The sequence below is a fragment of the Balaenoptera borealis genome (genome assembly GCF_965194805.1).
Source record: "Balaenoptera borealis genome assembly, chromosome: 4".
NCBI classification, from domain to species: domain Eukaryota; kingdom Metazoa; phylum Chordata; class Mammalia; order Artiodactyla; family Balaenopteridae; genus Balaenoptera; species Balaenoptera borealis.
In genome coordinates, this window is record NC_138861.1 from 67,323,366 (window position 1) to 67,344,821 (window position 21,456).

Here is a 21,456-nt window from a genome sequence, read left to right on the forward strand (position 1 = left end):
AAACATACAACCCTCCAATAATGAGTCATGATAAAACAGAAAATCTGAACAGACAAGTAAAGAGATCGAAGTAGCACTAGAAAATTTTCCAAAAAAGAAAAGTCCAGAAACAAATAGCTTCACTGGAAAATTCTACCAAACTTTTAAAGAAAAATTAATGCCAATCCTTCTCAAATTCTTCCAAAGAATTGAATAGAGAAGAACATTTCTCAACTTATTTTACAAGGCCAGCATTTCCTTGATATCAAAGTCAGATGAGGACACTACAAGAAAAGAAAACTATAGGCCAATATTTCTGATGACTATAGATGGAAAAGTCCTCAATCTGGTCTGAGATTCTGGCGCCTCTAAAGTCTTTGTGTTTTTCCAAATCCCTGCCTCTGTTCTTAGCGACCCCCAGGAGATTAGAATATGTCAAGTCCAGTCAGTGACCCAAAGGTGGGGAAACTTCCACATTCCCATTCACACTCCCAGAGGACTTCTAATAGCCTGCCTTGTCAGCTCCCAGATAGGGGCTGATTGGAAGCCTTTCAGGCAGCAGCTGTGAAAGCTGGGATGTTCTATAGGCAGTCTAGCTCTTCTCAGGCAGAAACTGGGAACTGGTTATTTTGCCTACTAGCTCTTTGCTGAGCCAGAGGGAATAACCACTGGGGTGCTTGTGCATCCATATAAAACTGCCCTTTGTCTTTGTGTTCTGGGGGACTTGAAATTGCAGAACTCCATCAGCTCCTAGAACTAGGTGATTTAGGAGCCAGTCTCTTGAGTGGCAGCCTTAGAAATTGGGGCACAAGACGGTGGACATTTCCTTCTAGGGAGAAACTGGAGACTGTTTTATTGTTGGAGCAAGCTGGGAGGAGAAGACAGGGCAAGTGTCCAAAAGCCCTTTCAAGCTCCCAGAGGATCCCACTCAGCTCCCAGATGCAAGCTGATTAGAAGTTTGACCCTCAGCTGGGAAAGTATGCAGTGAAACCCCATTCAGGGAAAAACTGGGAGCCTTGAGTTTTCACCTGCTCCTTCTGAGCTGGTCAGGGTTGGGTTGGTGGTGAAACAAAGCTGCCTCTTTGTTTCATATGGTCTGGGAGACTTGCAAATGCTGAGACTCATCAGCTCTCAGAGGTAGGTAATTTGGGAGCCAGTTTCTCAGATAGCAGCCTTAAAAGTTGCGGTGCTAAATGTGCATCTCTGGGAGAAGCTGAGAGTTGAGGGTTCCATCCTGAATAGAAAACTCTGTACCAGGGGCTGTGTTGTATGGTATGAGTGTTTCTCAGATTTTCCTACTCTTTTCAGTGTGGGTATTTTCTCAGTCACTGAATGTATAGGAGTCACTCAATTAATTTTTGTATTTCTCTCAGAGGGAATTGATCCCTGTGTAGTAGTTTATTCAGTGTGTCTGTAAGAGGAGAGAAAATCAGAAGTCTCTTATTTCATCATTCTTGCTGACATTTTGTCATCATTTCTTTTTAAAAATGAGTTACAAGTCCTAACCAGCAGAATAAGAAAAAAAGACAATGTAAAGATTCAAAATATTGTTATTTGCAGACAATTCAGAGAAAAAATATAAATCATACAAAATTATTAAAGGTAATAAAATATTAGTTTCTCTAAATTGTAATCACAGTCAAAATCTACACAATTTTCCAAGGAATGTAATAGCATATATCTAAAATTAATATAAAAGAGAAAGAAGCCAAACATATACAAGATACACCTGCTGAACAACCAAATGGGAGGATTTGTCCTAGTTTATATTAGGGCTCCTTATAGTAATAAAAATACTGTAGTAATGGTACAGGAATGGGCAATTTCACCAGTTGCACCAAATAGAGACCCTGGAATCAGATTTATATGGAAACTTCATATAGAGAGAGCTGGTGTTGCAAATTAGCAAGGCAATAGTGGCCCATTAAATCAATGGTGCTGTGTCCATTTGTTATTCATGTGGAAAAAAATATGAACCCTTCATTATAACATAAATTTTCAATTCTAATGAATTATGTAGTTATATTTGGAAGGAAAATTTTGAAAACCATTAGAAGAAAATATAGAGGAAAAGCTTTACCATTTTAGTAAATAGAAAGTTTTCTTAAAGATCCAAAAGCAGTTAGACAAAGAAAAATACCAACAAATTATACTACCTTGAAATTAAGAATTTGTGTTTATTAAATACACTACAGAGAGGGAGAAATGACAATTCAAAAATTTGTATATTAACAATATACATAAGCAATAAAATTTAAATACAGTAACTGTAAAAAGTCTATACAAATTACTTGAATGAGCAAACAATTCAATATGTAAATAAATATATAAATATATAAACAAAAATCTTGAGTTGGCTATATTGAACAAGGAAAAGCATGTCATCTAAAAATCTATGATGACATGCTTGACCATATGAATAATCTAGAAAATGGAAATTAAGTTTGCAGTCAAAAAATATTTTACACACATTGTGTTGGAAAAAATGAAGTTGGTGATAATATCAAGTGCAGAAAAGGTTGTAGGGCAATGGAAATTTTATGCACTCTACTGAAAGTTTATGCAACAACTTTGGAAAAGAATTTTTATTTCCCAATACAATTGAACATGTATGCACATGTACTTCTGGGTGTACAGCACAGTTAATGTGTGTACCAAAGTCATGTTCTTACATTTTTGTTGCAGAATTGCTTGCAAAATAAAAAATTGCAAACAAAAACCCTGACAAACATATAATAAAAATATTATGTCCAATCACAATTAAATAAATTTTACGATATGCCAAAACATGGAACGATATGATCTGACCATGTCATGTCTAATGATTGGTGACTACAGTTTTCTATTGGAATCCCCTCTCACTGCATGCATGAATATATCTAAGTCTCAAAAAAAGAATATTTGGGAGAAAATGCAAATCACATAAGAATGAGCACTGCTTATATAAATATCAAAAATTGGTTCTCAAAACCTCAAACAATACTATGTTTTTTAGGAATAAATAATCCAAAATTAAGGAAAGGGTTAACTGAAAGAGAAAGCAAGATGCTTTTGTGGAGGGGCACAAAAAAAACTTTAAATATTATTTTTTAATGCTATGCCATGATACTTAGTTTTGTTTTATTAATAGACTTTAAAGTTTAAAGCTATGTTATGTGGAGAATTTTGTATTCACAATACATTTCAGTATTATCAATATTATTTCAGAAATAAAATGGTTGAAACTCAAATGTACAATCACACGTTTATGTATATTTTCTTTTATATAGACACAGTACCCACTACATCTATATAAACATGCACAAACGCAAAGATTGGAGCCTGTTAGGGTTAAAGTTTTAATATATGTCTCCGTCATACAAGGAAACCTCCATTTTGTTTACAAATATTTTCGCTTCTCTTCATATTTTCTCCTGAACAAACTTTTGGGTTGAAATACTTTGTATCAGGCAGTCATTTAAATTTTCCTCAGAAGACTTGGAGTCAAGCCCAGATGTGCCCTTTTTATAACTTTGTCAAATTGCTTAACCACCAGTTAAAGTTTTGCTGTATCCAGTTCTATTTGATGAAGATTAAAAAACCTTTAAAAGCACACACACAAAAAAACCCTATTACACATGATTGTTTTGAGGAGCAGCTAAGATTATTAGAAAGTGTATGAATGGCATTACACAAAATGTGATAATTTATTTGCTGTTTGTTTTCCAAAATCAACTTGTATGCTTTTCTGAAGTACAAATTGAAATAGTATTAATGTAATTTGAATCAAGAATATAGTTAGTTCTTCTCTGTCCTTCTATAATAAAAGCAAACATTATCTCATAGCATACGACTTATTTGCTAAACTAATGATGACACAATTCAAATAACTCAGTGTGCCAGGAGCTATTCCACACAATGGAGTTTTCAACATCCAACATGACCTGCCACAGACAGTTTAAGATTATGACTAATGATAGTGCCAGAGAACTATTAAAAATGTCAATTTATTTGTCTCATGTTGGCATTGGATCTTCAATTAAAGTATGTAATTATTAAGTAGAAAATCAAACAAAATTATATTTCAGTTTTTCAAAAATATACATTCAGTGAAATGAATGTACAATCAAATATGATGATTAAACTGTATTTTAAAATTAGCTTAGTTTTTTTCTTAATCAGATTTGAACTAGAAGAGTAAGATCCTATAACTTTGAAGCGTCTTTCCTGAAATCTCTTCAGACATAGAATTTACAAATTTATTACAAACACTATAAATGGATATTAATTGCTTTAGTAATCTAAAGAGCATATCTTAAAAAATTAGTCAGACTTTATAACAAGTTGAAATGAAAAGTGGTATAGAATGAATATGTGAGTCTGAGCAGCATACATGTGTGATAAATATGTTATTTTACTGATGTAAAACTTTAACACTTTATGTAATGTAACACTAGTATGGACCATAAACCCATTACAGGCTGAGCACATAAGGGAAAGTAACATTTAAGAGAAAACCCCAAATCTGAATCTACTGAAGCAGCCATCAGTACACATTAGTTTTTACCGTAAAAATATATTGTCGCTCTGCAAAAGGTAAGCAGTCATTTTTTTAGTGCTGTGGGAAAAGTTTCATATCCCCATGTGTTCCTTATTATGCCAGGTAGTGTATTTATTTTCCATTCTCTATTGATTCTAAATTTTCATGTCAATATTCTATTCAATATTATTCTTTATCAGAGTAACTGGATTAATAGATCATTTAGTTTTGCCAAACTAGTAAGCATCGATGTGGAGAATATGAAATACTGAATGACACAGGTTGATTTTTATGAGAAAAATGTATATTTAGAAATTTGACAAAAAATACTTTATATAATTATGATGTGGATTAGGGGGAAATGAGAGGCTGTGGGATAGTGCATTAAATAAAATATACATAACTTTGTTTAAAGAACAATTTCATGATTACTAAAAACATTTTTTAAAGAATTGTGATGTATAAGCACTTTTAAAAATTTAAACTGTTGCTGAACACATTAGCTAGCCAGTGTTTGTGTCTGTTCTCAAAACTGGGATGGTCTACATCCACACTTTTTCTCACTTACTACATGGAAAATTCAAGATATCTATTTAAATTGGCAGCTAAGAAATATTACTTATTCTATATTATACCTGCATAATGTAGTCTACCTGAAGAAACAAGAAAAGAAATCCTAGAAATTCTTTTAAGAAAAGCTTCTGGTCTAAAAAATTTTCTAAATGCAGAGGCAAATACATGTATATTTACATATACATACATTATTGTATACCTTGTCCATTTTGGTTTTGATAGCTACAAAACTACTAAATCTTAAAGACTACTTTCAGCTACAATGATCTGCAGTACATTTAGACTGTCTGCTTTATTTCATGTTTAGCTTATTCAAGATACATTTAATAAATATTTTTCTTATACCTACTATATGCCTGACAATTATTCTTGGTGTTGAATATACAATGGTAAACAAACAGATTACTTCCTACTCTGTGGAGCTTATATTCCAGTGGAAGTAGGAGGAGAATGTTTAAAATACATTCTTTTTTTTTTTTTTTTTTGGTTTTTTTTTTTTTAAACATCTTTATTGAAGTATAATTGCCTTACAATGGTGTGTTAGCTTCTGCTTTATAACAAAGTGCATCAGTTATACACATACAATATGTTCCCATATCTCTTCCCTCTTGCATCTCCCTCCCTCCCGCCCTCCCCATCCCACCCCTCTAGGTGGTCACAAAGCACCGAGCTGATCTCCCTGTGCTTTGTGGCTGCTTCCCACTAGCTATCTATTTTACATTTGGTAGTGTATATATGTCCATGACACTCTCTTACCCTTTCACATCTCACCCCACCCCCTCCCCATATCCTCAAGTCCATTCTCTAGTAGGTCTGTGTCTTTATTCCCGTCTTGCCACTAGGTTCTTCATGGCTTTTTTTTTTTTTCCTTAGATTCCGTATACATGTGTTAGCATACTGTATTTGTTTTTCTCTTTCTGACTTACTTCACTCTGTATGACAGACTCTAACTCCATCCACCTCATTACAAATACCTCCATTTCATTTCTTTTTATGGCTGAGTAATATTCCATTGTATATATGTGCCACATCTTCTTTATCCATTCATCTGTCGATGGACATTTAGGTTGTTTCCATGTTCTGGCTATTGTAAATAGAGCTGCAATGAACATTTTGGTACATGACTCTTTTTGAACTATGGTTTTCTCAGGGTATATGCCCAGTAGTGGGATTGCTGGGTCGTGTGGTAGTTCTATTTGTAGTTTTTTAAGGAACCTCCATACTGTTCTCCATAGTGGCTGTATCAATTTACATTCCCACCAACAGTGCAAGAGTGTTCCCTTTCCTCCACACCCTCTCCAGCATTTATTGTTTCTAGATTTTTAAAATACATTCTTAATGTGTCAAATGATGATATGTGCTCGGAAGAAATGATGGAGGATAAGGACCCAGACTTGTGGCCAATAGAGACAGAATGGTTAAGAACTTCCTCTTTAAAATGATGATATTTAAGCAGAGACCTGGAAAAAAAATTTTAAGTGGTCTTGCAAATTATCTGAGTAATTGGACTCCAAGAAGAGTGAAGACAAGTTGCAAATCTCAGGGGAGAGATGCTTGATGTTTTCCAGAAACAGCTGAACCAGAGTGATGGAGCAGAGTAAGCAAAGAGAACAGTGGGGAAAGACAAGATATTGGGGCTCCAGCAGTACAAGACTCTGCAGTGTACATTATCTTTGCGTTTACTTTTTAGGGAGATGATAAGATAGATTTGGTTTACTCAGGGCTTGGCTTTTGAGAAACAAGATTAGAAGAAGGAATAGGAGCTTGGAGGCTATTGCCATATTCAAAATGAGAGATGATGATGTCTTGAGCGATGTGACGTCTTCACAGCATTTTCTGTGAAGGTTGTGAAAATGCTCAGACTCCAGTTATTTTTAAACAATAAACTCAGCAGCATTTACTGTTGGACTGGCTATGGGTTGTGAGAAAGGAGAGAGATAAGGTTGATACATGAATGCTGGTCAGAAAAACTAGAATTTCCAGTTACTGAAATGTAAATCACTGCAGGGAGAATGTTTGTTGGAGAAAATCAGGATTTTCAAACTTTTTTTGTTTTTAGACATGCCATACTTGAGACGTCTCTTAGGTTATTTATCCACATGAGATATAAGTAAGTAATTGGACATGGGAGTGTGGTGTTTATGGTACAGACCAGAGCTGGAGCTGTGATTTTTTTTTCCCCATGCATAGGCTGCATTTAAAAGTATATGACTTCCTAAGAATCCATTGCTCACTATTCCACTTTCTTCATGCCTTTGCTCAAGTACCACCTACCCAACTTTTCTTAGCACTGATTTATTTTTGTCCTTAATATTTACCACCTTCTACTACACTATATAATTTGCTGTATATTACAGGTCTCTCTACCCAACAGAATGTGCACTCCAGGAGGCAGGTTGCTTGTTTATTTTGTTCATTGATATATCTCTACCTGTTGAAGGAGGCCATCAAAAAGATGTGACCACCAATTGACCCATGAGCTGGACCTGGGCAATTGGAGGCTCCCCACCCCCTCCCTGTCCTTTGAATATGCTTTCAGCTTGCCTTCCCTGCTCCCAGAAGCTGCTCCAAGCATGCAACCTTGAAATAGAAATGTGAAGCTATCCTTACTGGTATGTGACTGTGACTGAACCCAGTTAGGCTCTAAATAAACTTTTAAGGTTCTGGTGGGCAGGTGAAGAAATCTACTTGTCTTTTGGCTGCCCAAGACAAACCTCATAAGTAAATTCCCTTGCTTTTTAAAAGTTACCCCTGCCAATCTGGAGTGGCTACCTTTTTCTTAGGTTTCTCCCTACCCTCTGTGTAAGGGGGCCAGTTTCAGACAATACCCAGAAAGATCCGAGGAGTTTTTGAAGTAACACTATCACCCAGCATAGTGTCTGGAACGTAGCAGGTGCTAAGTGAATATTTGTTGATTAAAGAAAAAGCCATAAAGCAGGATAGTATTACTTAGAGAGTGATTGTTATATGGAGAAAGCAAGAGTTTTTGGACTAACACAAGGGAAGAGCAGCAGCATTTAGGGGTTCAGGAGGAATTCTAGAAAGAAGTCCTTGGGAAACTATGCAAGTGATAAAGAAAGAATGAGGGGAGATGGAGTCTCAGAGGTCAAAGGTTGAAAATGTTTTAGAGACTGTGACTTACTCGGTTAAACACTGCAGACTGGTTTGAAAACTGAAGACAGAATTGAAAATTTGATTTGTAAGAAGAGGAAAGGAAATGGGATAAGGATTTCAGATAAGATTTGTAAGGGTTTCTATACAGAGAGGAACATAGAAATAAAGGGTAGATAGATGGAAGAAGACATGGGGTAAAGAGAAGTTGTTTATTTTTTAATATCAGTGATATTATGACATTTATAAGTTAATATTAGTGATACTGTAAGAAGAATTTAAAATGATGATACAGAAAACAAAGGACTAATTGCTGGAACAATGTTCTTAACCAGCAAAAGGAAATGGGAATTTGTGTACAATTGGAGGCTCTGTCCTTAGGTGGGAGAAGGTCAGTCTTGCAATATGAGTGCAAAGAAGTAGGAATATATGGGCACAGAGGCAGGTTTATTGACAGATGTGGAACTTGTCTTACCACTGCTTATATTTTCTTATTGGTATCTGAAGAAAATTCAACAGTTGAGAGAGAGAAGAGTGGGGTAAAAGTGTTAGAAGAATAAGAAAAAAGGGAAAGTTCCAGACACTCAGATATGTCCAGTTAAATACAGATGTGTCAGGAGTGGGTGGCAAAATGTACGGATTAGCCCTTTCCAAACAAAGTCTTTTACTATACATATTGGGCAGAAGAGAAATGATTTTATAGCACATAATTTTCTGTTAACTTTTATTATTAAGAACTCATTTTATACATAGTTTGATATATATGAATATTATCACATTTACATATATACACATATGCACTTTCCTTTTTCATTAGCATTTAACCTTCAAAAATTTTAGTTTAATTTTCAGTAACTTATTCAGTTTAAGTGCTTTTAAGGTCGACAGGCATAATAATAAGATTTATTAACAAGAAAGTTAATAGACATAATACTTGTTGTTACATAAACTTGAATAGATGTAAAATAATGTTAACAGACACATACGTGTTTATAGAAAGATTTTAAATTGTGTTATATCAATCAGGAGTGAAATAATAAGCACATTAATATTTATCACTTAGCTGATGACCTATGTGATATTTAGAACCAAACTTTAGAGTGTTTATAAAATCATCCTGCAGATTTACTATTTACAGACAGAAGAAAAGAGTCAAGAGAAATAACTCTAAATTAGAAGAAAAACAATTTATGGCATTTTTCATAGTTCCTGGTATAAGGTATTGGTGCAATGTAAATTGCATAGTAATTTTATGGTAATTTTTCATTTCTATAATTTATTTTAAAGTGCCCTTTATGTGTAGACACCACTAAAATATAAATGATGTAATGTCATAACAGTGAAACTCATTGCTCTGAAGACAAGCCAGGAAACAAAGCTACTAATACACTTACTAGGAGGTTCAAACTTGCAAGATGCCATGGATATCTGGAGGAAAACTCCAGATCCCTACTATTTTTTTCCATTTAATCTCATCGCAAATGAGAAATACATTTTAAATTAAAAGCTTGTAGCCTTATATATCTATTCTTCATCTCTTTTGAGTCATATAGTTTGAGCCTTTTTCATTTATACCAAAAGTACTTCTTATTTTTAAGTAGTTACAAGGTTAAAGAGTAACAATAATAATATAAAGAACATCCTTAACCAAGATTTATCATTTTTTGACTTGTATAAATACATTTTATTTTCCTAAAACTATTTGAGATTTAGTTCCAAACATCAAGGCGCTTTCTTCCTAAATAATTCAGCATTTATTTCCCAAGTACACTTTCTTACATAATTATGTTAAAAATTATTCAACTTAGAACATTAACTATTTATACAAAGATATTATTTAATATACAGTTCAATGTGTCTTCAATTCTCTCAGATTCATCCTTTATAGCATTAACACAAATTTCTACCTTATCCTGCATCCAATTGAGAAGTAAATATTAATTATTGTTCATGTTTCTTTAGTCTTTCTTCATCTGAAACAGCTATTTAGTAATTCTTTTACATTGTAATTTTGAGGAATTTAGTTCAGATGTCTTATTTATTTTTATCTGATATTCCCTTATGATTAAAGTGAACAATTATTTTTGGAAGGAGTACTACAGAATTAATATAGCCTTCTCAGTATATCATATCAGGAGATACAAGATATCAGTTTATGGTATTTTGTTGATGTTAATATAGATCACTTATGGTGATGGCTCCCATATTTCTTCAATGAAACATTACCACTTTCCCTCTTTAATCTGTGATTATTTGATAGACACATTGAAACTATGTACATATCATGTTTTATTGTCCATTGAAGATTCTTGCCAGAAAAATTTTAATATAATGATAGCAAAATGGTGTTTTTGTGGTTCTCTTATTCCTTATTACTTGATATTCTACTGTAAAGAATTACCATTCTTCACTATTTATGTAATTGCATAGACCAATAAGAGAGGAGATACAATAAAAATCCTGTATTTTATATCTTTCTGATATATGATATTTCTTAATTCATCTATTGTCAGTACATTCTACCAGGGGACAGAAATGGCAGAGTTTGAGTATGACTCTTCTGTTTTCTTTTTCTTTTTTTTTTTTACTGGAGTATAGTTGCTTTACAATATTATGTTAGTTTCTGCTGTACAGCAAAGTGAATCAGCTATACATATACATATATTCCCTCTTTTTTGGATTTCCTTCCTATTTAGGTCACCACAGAGCATTGAGTAGAGTTCCCTGTGCTATAAAGTTAGTTCTCATTAGTTATCTATTTTATACATAGTAGTGTATATATGTCAATCCCAATCTCCCAATCCATCCCACCTCCTCCTTCCCCCCTTGGTATCCATACATTTGTTCTCTACAGAGTATGACTATTCTTGATTGGATGTTTCTTTGCTAATATAATCAAAGGAATATTCTGGTCCCACATATAATCTAACCCAATATTGATATTCACTGTACTTATTAACATAAAACTATATCTTACCCATTGTTTTATACCATCTTAAGCATAATTTTTATATTGCCATTCATTTGTACATTCATTAAATTTTTTTGAGCACCTTCCACACTACAAACTAGGTATTGTGCTGTATTCTTTCAAAAACAGGTTAAGATAAATACCGATAGTTAAAGAAAATACAATTCCTTTAGAGAAACTGCATAATATACCAAATCAAAAGACAAAAGAACATGGCTCTGAGCATGGTGCAGTTTAATTTCCTTATATAGTAAACAGAAGGATCCTGTGATGGCCTACTTTAGTCCTTAAGAAAATTGTGTAATTCTGGGTATCACTATGGCCCAAGTAAATTCCAGAATGGCTAGGATGTAGGAATGGCAGGAAAATTGACTCATGGTGCAAATTTAGAGTGAATTGAAGTCAGAGAAGCAGAAGCCTATATATATATGTCAAGGGACATTATGTTTGTTATTTCATTAAGAGCAAGCTCCCCAAAGAGCAGCATCAATTGTTCTAAGATATCTCACACACACACACACACACACACACACACACACACACACACATGCATTTGTAAGCATAGATATACTCACACATAGATGATATTGTGTGTTTGCCATTGCAAAGTGTGTGTTTATCATTTTGCAGTCACATTTATATTTTGATACTATATACATATAGCTTGTTGAATGACTTTAACTATGCAATGACAAATAATAGATCCCTACATACGTATTTAGCTCTGTATGTGTATGTATGTGGCCATAAAAGGTGATGCTGGAAAGTGATTAAGAACTTGGACTGGTTTGTGACTATGCCACTTTTTGACTATTCACTTCGGTGAAGTTACTTATATTCTCTGTGCCTCTTTCTGCATCTACAATAAAAACTATATTATACAGTTGCTATGTGGATAAGCACTGAGTATATTGCCTGCACCATAATAAGCCTCACATGGTCACTGACTATTATTCTGTGAATACCGAATACTTCACTACAAGCATAACTTCTGCTGTTTTCTAAATAGATTAAACTATGTAAATCTTGTGGCATAAAATGTATAAAAATGAAAACAACATTACAACCCCAGAGAATCACCAGACAAGATAATATTTCAAATAGTGCTAGTCAACCTCTTTCCTTCAAGGTGAAAATGCACCTCAAACATCTCAGGTCATACTACTTAAATTATTTGAAATGTGCATGAAAAACCTAAATAAAAATAATATTATTGACTTTTAAATTATGAGGATGAAGAGTTAATACCCTCACTCTGTTTGTACTGTCTCATTCTTATCTTTCTGATGTTTTTAAGTTTTCTTGAAAATCTATGAAACCAAAAAATGTGCTGGCTTCAATTCCCCAAGCCCAATGAAGAAAGAAGCTGTACATAATAAAAAATGAACACACTGAGTCCTTATTTCTCAAATGGAAAACTTTTTGTTTGACCATGATTTCCTCACAACTTACCAAAGTAGAGATAAAACTGCCTAGAAAGTGTATGCATTTGCTTCTAAATATATAGACCCCAGGTATTTGGATTTTTTTTTTTCAAGTTTTTCTTTCAACATTGAGAAAGGAACTCTGTAGTGCACACAGTTCATGGCAACAAATCCCTTATAGAGGAGGAATAGGCATGGCATCAGCTCCCAAAATAAAGGACAGCACTTGCCAACACACATCAGAGAACAACTGCAATCGCGTGGCAGACTCTGGGAAGGGCAAGCCTGAATGTCTGGAAACTCTCCAGGGATGAATCAGAGAACACAGGAGAGGGCACAGCCAACTGCCGTAATGAAAACATAGTGTGCAATCAAGAAAAAATGAAGAAGGCAGAGCTGAGTTAATAAAGACTGAGATTAAATGGTTTGTGGTGAGTTTGTAATTTATGTAAATGGCCCAAAGAAAACATTTTGGTAAATACTGAACTCAAAATTAAAAAAAAATAAAGACAAGTTAAATAGAAATACATGGTCTGCTTGAAACTGAATATGAAGTAAGTTCCATCTCCTTTGTACTTTTCCTTTTCTACAGATATTTTAATTTTACAAGAAACTTGAACCTTGTACACACAAGATGAGACTATGTTTTCCTCAATTTAAAAAAATGATTAAATCTCCGTTCAATTGATTCACTTTTCAGGAAACCATTTAGTTTCACCATAGTCTTAGTGAAATACAGAGACTTCCAATCCAGTCTAATTTATTAGTTACTAATAATGTATAGGATTTCACGGTTCATTTTCACAAACATTATTTTAATGGTACAATAATCTTGTGAGGGAAAGACTACTATGCAGATCTTATTTCTATTTGTTTTTTTATTATAGCTGATTTTAAACAGGGAGCAAACTTTTAAATATTACTTGGATATTATAGTTAGAAGTATCATTAGATATCATTCTGAGCATGCATTCATTTCATGAATGATACAACCAGTATTAAGAGAGGTTTCCCAGTTTATCCAGTATCACACAGCAGACATTGGCAGAGTTAGACCAAGAATCTACATCTCTGAATTTAACTCCAGAGTTCTTTCCCCTACGTTTCAGCTACAGTCTTTTTTAATAGAACAACTATTATTTATCTATAATCTGAATGAATTTATTCATCATTAATTCTTATTGATGACTGTTTTAGATCAACTATCCTAATCTGTTGGTCAAAACTGTAAAACTGAAACTTTGTCATGGTAAAAACACCTGTTTTTCTCTCTTAATCCTTTCCTTTATTACAAGTAATTTATTTCATATAACCAAAATAAATACTCAATTATTATATAAAATGTTTCAATCATTATCTATTAGTTCAAATGGTAACATCAGTGGTTTTAATCACTTAGTAGTTTCAGGACTTTAAGAAGCTTGTGTAACAAATCAGGATATAAAACATTCTTTTGGGAAAACTCATATCCTCTGGAGACTCAGAAAATAATTTATTTTCATATTACTGAAGTCCTTTCTATCTGCCTTTAGCCTGCTGATTCAGAGCCCATTTCATAGTTCATTGGTATCACTAAAATTGAGAAAATTAGAGAAAAAAATAAGACTATATCAACTTTATAGAGGAAGAGGATGATAAATATACTTGCAGGTATTTTAAGGAGTCAATTGAACTAGGTTAGAAATCTGTCGGCCCATCAGTGTGGTAATTATGAGTAGATTTCATTTTCCAGTGACTGTAACCATTTAGATTTAGAAAAGTAGAGAAGAGGAATAATCTGAATGCTTGAGTAGGGTGATGGGGTAAAGAAAAGCATAGATCTGATTTTGGGAGGTATAAATCTGATTTTGGAGACAACACTGAGAATGTATGTTGTATGTGTATATTGAATGCCCTCCATTTTTCAGAAACTTCTCTATTTACTTTATATGCATTGTCTGACTATATTTCATAAGAGTCTTGTGAAATTCATAATGTTATCAAAATGTGACTGATAATGGAAAGCTTGACATCACATAGCTATTTAACTATTACAAGGAACTTCTTGAAACCATACTATTTCCACTAAAAATGTTATTTGCTAGACACATATTACTTGCTTATATATTTGCCTAGGTCCAAGTATAGTATGACTTGATGCTTATTTTAATATTCTGCTCCCACCTTAACTTCCTAAACTCTAATTCTTTGTACTTTATATATAAAATTTTCTTATGAACATTGACCAAAAAATATCCATGACAAGTGGTTTGTCTTTGGCTTCCTATTTCTTTCTCTTTCACCCAACTAACTCCAGGTTTAGTGTCTTTGAGGATTTACTCAGGTGAAAGTACAGATTAAAGACATAGGTCTTATCATGAAGTTTTTTCTATTATCAAAGGAGTCCAGTGACTACCTTATCGTGATGTCATTGATTAGTATCTCAACTTAAAGAGGAAAATTTATTCACATGATGATTTATTCATTCAACAAACAATGTTGAGTACTTAGTATATGCCAGGAATTATACTATGCCTTGAAGGTAGAGTGATGGACAAAATTAGATCTGATCTTTGCCTCATGAATTTTATGCTGTGGTGGTTAAATATCACAAATATGTTTGGATAATTACAATTTTCATTACTTGACTAAAGTATCAACAAAAAATGTAAATACAGAGAAATGAACTACTCTCCAGAAAAATGGCTGAGAACAATTTATCCAATGATGGGCATAATGTCCTTTCTTTTTACATTTTTGCCATTGATTCAGAGCAAAAGTGTATCAATTCTGTAAATTCCCAATATTATAATTTTATAAGAATATTCATTGTTAACATGGAGATGTTCAAATTTAAGAAACTATGAGTTAGAAAATCCACAATGCAATTTTGGAAATACATGGAGTATCTATCATAAAAACTGAACTAAGAAGACCCTCAACATTGAAGAAGAAGAACAAAGTCAGATGGCCAACATTACCAGACATTAAGACTTATTATGAAGTTACCATAATAAGGATGATGTGGTGTTGGCAAAAGAATAGACAGATAGATCAGTGGAACAGAATAGACAGCCTAGAAATAGACCCACACAAGTATAATCAAGCAATTATAGGCAGGCCAATGGAGAAAGGATAGTCTTTCCAACAAATGGTACTGGGACAGCTTGAAACCCACATGCAAAAAGAAAATGAATCTATTCACAGACCTTATATCTTTCACATACATTAACTCAAAATGGATCATAGACATAAATGTAAAATGCAAAACCATACAATTTACAGAAAACAACACACCAAAAGCCCAGTCCATGAATGAGAAAAAGTGGTAAGTTGGGCTTCATTAAAATTTAAAACCCTTGCTCTGCAAAAGATACTCTTAAGAGAATTACAAAACAAGACAAACAGGTAGAAGGCATGTGGAAAACACATATCTGATAAAGGACTTATATCCAAAATACAAAAAGAACTCTCAAAAATCAACAGTAGGGGGAAAAAAAAGCAATTACAATATGGACAAGAGATCTGGACAGACACCTCACCAAAGACGTACACATGGCAAATAAGCATAAGGAAAGATGCTCTACATCATTTGTCATTAGAGAATTGCATATTTAAACAATGAGATACCACAACACACCTATTAGAATGGCCAAATTCCAGCAACAGTGATAATACCAAACACTGTAGAGGATGTGGCGCAACAGGAACTCTCATTCACTGCTGGTAGGAATGCAAAATGGTACAACCGTTTTGGAAGGCAGTCTGACAGTTTCATACAAAGCTAAACATAGGCCTACCATTGAATTAAGCAATCACACTCTTAGTTCTTTACCCAAATAAATTGAAATTATACTCATACATAAACCTGAAAACAAATGTTCATGGCAACAACGAGGATGTCCTTCAATAGATGAATGAATAAGTAAACTGTGGTACATTCATATAATGGGGTATTATTCAGTGATTTTTAAAAAAGCTCTAATTTTAAATGCATATTGTTAAGTGAAAGAAGCCAGTCTGAAAACATTACATACTGTATGATTCCAACTAATGATATTCTGGAAAAGGGAAAACTACAAAGACAGTAAAAATATCAGTGGTTGCCAGGAATTTAGGAGGAGTGCAGAGAGGGATGGAAAGGTAGAATACAGGACATTCTCAGGTCAGTGAAACTATTCTGTATGTTGTTATCATGGTGGATACATGAATTTATCCATTTGTCAAAATCATAGAACTTTAGTTTAGTTTAGTCCTAAAACACCAAGACTAAAGTCTAAAATAAAGTATGGACTTTAATTCATAAATATCTATCAATATTGGTTCATCAATTGTAACAAATGTTTCACACTAATGCAAGATATTAATAATAGGCTGTATAGTGTATTGGGAGGGAAGAGAATAAATACATGGGAACTCCGCACTTTTAATTGCCCAATTTTTGTTTGAACTAAAACTGCTCTAAAAATGTCTATTAATTATTTTAAATGATCTCATAAGAAGTAGCACTTCAAATGGAAAATAAACGGAAATGATATGCTTTCTGTCAAAAAGAAATGAAAAAAAAAAAGAAATGAAAAATATGAGGATAAAGAAAAATGATATTGTAAGCCCCCCCTTCACATTTTACTGTAAGTAAATGCAATTGGAATAAAGATTCCTGTTTTATAGTGCATTGTTTTATAATAGTTTTCTATTATAAATATATTTAAACTGCAATCTAGTTTAAAGTGGTATGCCAGGTCTAGTATTAAACAAATAGTAATTCATGGTATTAATTTCATTATGATGTATTTAGCAATAATCTTAAAAGAACACCTTAGCATATATAAAACATTTTATTTTTAAAGCTACTTCAAAATACAAAATGAAAGAATGAATAGCATAATATCTGAAATGTTTTTTATTCTCTTCCAAAATTTTTAACTTAGGTGACCAGCACAGACAAAAATCTACAATTTTCTCCTTTTAAATAATGCCATTTTGCACCCATTTTTTCTTTCTCCATTCCTTTTTTTTTTTTTTTTTGCATGTGTCGGTATATGTTTACTTCATACCTTTTACTTTAGAATAATTTTACAAAAACATTGAAAAGAAAGTTTTTTGTGTAGTTTTTACTCAGTTTCCCCTATCTTAACATCTTGCATAACCTTGGTCAAAACTCAGAAATTAATATTGGTATAATACTATTAATTAAACTTCAGATGTTATTCTTATTTTACTGGATTTTCTATTCATTTATTTTCTCTTCCAGAAAACAATCAGGATACCACATTGCATTTTTATTCATGTCTTTACATAGTCTCTTTTGATCTGCCATAGTATCTCAATTTTTCCTCATTTTTTATATTCTTGACAGTTTGAGAGAATATTAGGTATTTTTGTAGAACGTCCCTCAATTTGTGTTTGTCTGATATTTTCTCATGGTTAGACTGAGGTAATGAACTTTTGGAAGAATACCCCAGAGGTGAAGTGCCCTCATCTCATGATATCAGTTGGTACATGATATCAGCATGACTCTTCATGGTGATATTAGACTTGGCCTCTAGGTTAAAATGCTATTTGCCTGCCAGGTTTTTCCACCATCAAGCTTCTATTTTCCACTTCCATTCATTGTGTTACTTAAGTGAAACCCACATTCAAGGGGAGATTTTTATATATAATTTGCAATTCTTGTGTATGAAAATTTCACCCCTTGTCCCAATTTATTTATCTATTATTTATTCAATCACTTATTTATAACAGTATGGACTCAGATATTTACACTGTTCTTTGAGTTAGAATATATTATCATCAGTATTTATGTTCTTACTTGAATTATTCCAGTGTTGGCAATGGGAGCTCTTGCAGTTTGGCACCTGTGTCCTTCAACTATTCCCTTTTATTTTTTTAAATAGAAACTATCTCTGAATATTATATTATATGGGTTGCACAGTTATGTTACCCTGCTATAATGTGCTAGTAGTTTACCTCAGCATGCAATTAATTTACATCATTCTGCCTACACCGTTAAGATACATTTATTGATCGATTATTTATTAGTTGATTATTTGTTTAATACATATGTATTAGGCACCTGCTGTGTGCCAGACACTGTTCTGAGCACTGTGGATAGATAAGAGGATGAGATCAGAGATATAAAAAAATGCTGATGATGCAGAGCCTTGTAGACCTTTTCAGAGGAATTTGGCTTTTTCATTACATAAAATAGGAATCCCCAAGCAGTGTGTTAAGCAGATAACTGCATTACCTGTTTTAATATAAGGATTGATCACTAGCTGCTGCCTTAAAAAGAGACTATAAATTGACAATACTGACAAAGGGAGGTCAGTTTGGAAAAGCAATACAGGTGAGATTGATGCTTTGAAGTTAGCTATGGAGATGGTGATAGGATTGTGTTCTGGATTTCTGATGGATTAGATCTGAGGTGTGGGAGGAAGGGAAATGTTAAGGGTAATCCCAAGTTTAAAGTCCTGAACAACTGGGGTCATAAAATTGACAATGTGTGTGTGTGTGTGTGTGTGTGTGTGCACAAATATATATACACATACATCCCTGTCTTCTATTTTTAATAATAAATATTAGTGTGCTGGTGGTCTAGAGTATGAAAATGATAACTGAACAATGTGTAAGTGAATCTCCAGCACATAATGTGCAGTCCAAATTTTTAAAACTACATTATTTTATTTAATTATAAAAGTTAAGATTAGTTTCATGTAGATGTTTAGATTTCCCCCTCTACTATTGTAGCCATTTTCTTTTTCATGTTTTCATTGAAAATAACATCCCAGAATACTTTCCTGTAATATTCCTTTGAATCGGTGACACTATAGTTTGGATTTTTGTCAGTTGTTCCTTCACCAGATTTACAGGTCTCAGAGTACCTGGAATCTTTCACAAACCCTTCTTTCCAGTTTGTTTATCACTTTTCAGTGTTCATTCTGAATTATTTGAATTTGCCATAACCTAGTTTTGTGAGAAATGTGATGTTCAGTACTGATTTTATATACAAACTTAATGATTTCCTTATGATGTAATGTGCATAAAAATGTTAAAATAAGGTTTACTTCCTTTTCCTTAAATTATAAAGTTCCTCTCTATATATTCCAGTCTCATAGATGATTTGCCATTTTTCTACTCCCTGTATGGAATGAAGAACTTGTCTGTTTTCTATCAGATGTATATGTGTGTATTCAAAACATGGCACAAATCTTTATCCTAGGCAGCATTTACCAAAAAATGTTGTTATGTAATAATGTACTAGGTATTTTAAAATCTAACTATAAGCAATATGCTAATTTTAAATACATCTACATGTGAATGTGTGAATAATAATATATGTGTTTAAAGATTAGTGTATCCAGAATTCAGAGATAAAACTCTTGTCTATTCTTTTCTTACTTTGGAATTTCAGATACTACTGGCCATATTAAGAAGCAGAGATAAAAGGAGAAAGCTAGAAATAATTTGAATGCTGGTCAAGTAATCTACATTGCAGCAATTCACAATAGTGTGTTATATATAGAAAGAGATCAGTCATTGTTTTCAAGCCTGCTAAATAAAACTGAACTCTTGGAATTGCATGCCACTTGACCTTTCCAGGTTTCACCAGCAGTATTTAACTTGTTTGAAGGGAACACACTTGCAAGTGTCTCCTGTTGACAAGACAGATTCTCCTGGTAGTTCACACAATGTTCAAAAGGCACAAGTTCCTTGCTTCAGAACGCAGGAGAGAATTAATTTCCCCAGGAGCTACACGGTCCATACTGAAGAATGACCTGAGAAATTTTCACTCTTTGTCGCAATTTATACTCGCAGCAGGCCCTCTAAGATCAACTCCAGCAGTTAAACATTCAAAAACTACTCACTTTGAGATTGAAATACTTGATGCTCAAACCAGAAAGCAGATATGTATTGTGGACAAGGTGAGTTTTATTTATTTATTTAAACTTCTCTTTTTTGCCCCAAAGATTATTGATCACTTGCTTAATGCTGATAAGACAATACCAAAATGTATTTCTGGATTTTAATATTAATTTTAAGATGAGTGGGATGGATACTTTATAATATACTTTAAAGTATACTTTATATACTTTGTTTCAGTAGAAAATATTCACTGAATTTTCATACTCAATTTAAATGGTATCTAATAATTATTAGGTTTTGGTTTTCCTCCTAACATTGGCCATTGGCAGGAGGTAAAATTTTAGTGCTCACCTTCTCAGCCTACATGACAAAATGTCTTTCTCTTCATGTACTTCCTTGCATATTCAAATTTTCATAGAGTCTTAATAGTGTTTGTAGAAAACAGCAAGCAAAAGGCCCCAAAGTTATTAAAAGTAATATTTAGCATATGTGATAAAATCTAGTCATTTGAAAATTATTTATAATCGATTTAACTGTCTTGAAATATAACCATTTCACTTTTTATGAAAAGTTAACTCATTTCAAAACTACAGTGTTAAAAAAAAAAACAAAAAACAAAAACAAAAACAAAAACTACAGTGTTTAAGTTCTTAAAAAGAATGTCTTGCTTAATATGCTATTCCTCTATATTCATATCACATATCAATGTTTCACTAAGGAAAGATAAGATAAATATTTCCTAGGTTAAAAAATTAAAAAAACAAATATATGTGTGTATTGTAGATATACATGTATATGTACAATATTCTAGTCATTTTCAGTTTTTCTAAAGTTTGAAAAAACATTAGTATTTCAATTTATTATGAGAAAGATTGACATTTTTAATAAAACATATCTTTATTTTGCTTTACAGACAGGTTGAATAAGTTTTTTTTCTGTTGTTCTAAAATTAAAATTCAATCACTGATTCCATTTATCTATGCTCTAGCTGTGTTTCTAGATAAAAGGAAAAGAGAAGAAATTGTTTACTTGCT

At 32.9% G+C, this 21,456-nt stretch overlaps 1 protein-coding gene across 3 annotated transcripts in view; it reads left to right on the forward strand.

The window, feature by feature from the left end:
• The first annotated feature begins 6,395 nt into the window (after window positions 1–6,395).
• The window catches only part of TECRL (trans-2,3-enoyl-CoA reductase like), a 162,423-nt gene continuing 147,362 nt past the window's right edge, over window positions 6,396–21,456 (forward strand). For all 3 annotated transcript variants that reach the window (XR_014244013.1, XM_082390267.1, XM_082390268.1), the window contains exon 1: window positions 6,396–20,481. Coding sequence is in view for 2 of the 3 variants with exons in the window: in XM_082390267.1 (XP_082246393.1) it covers window positions 20,248–20,481 (234 nt within the window). In the remaining variant the exon portion in view is untranslated. The remainder of the gene's footprint in view (window positions 20,482–21,456) is intronic.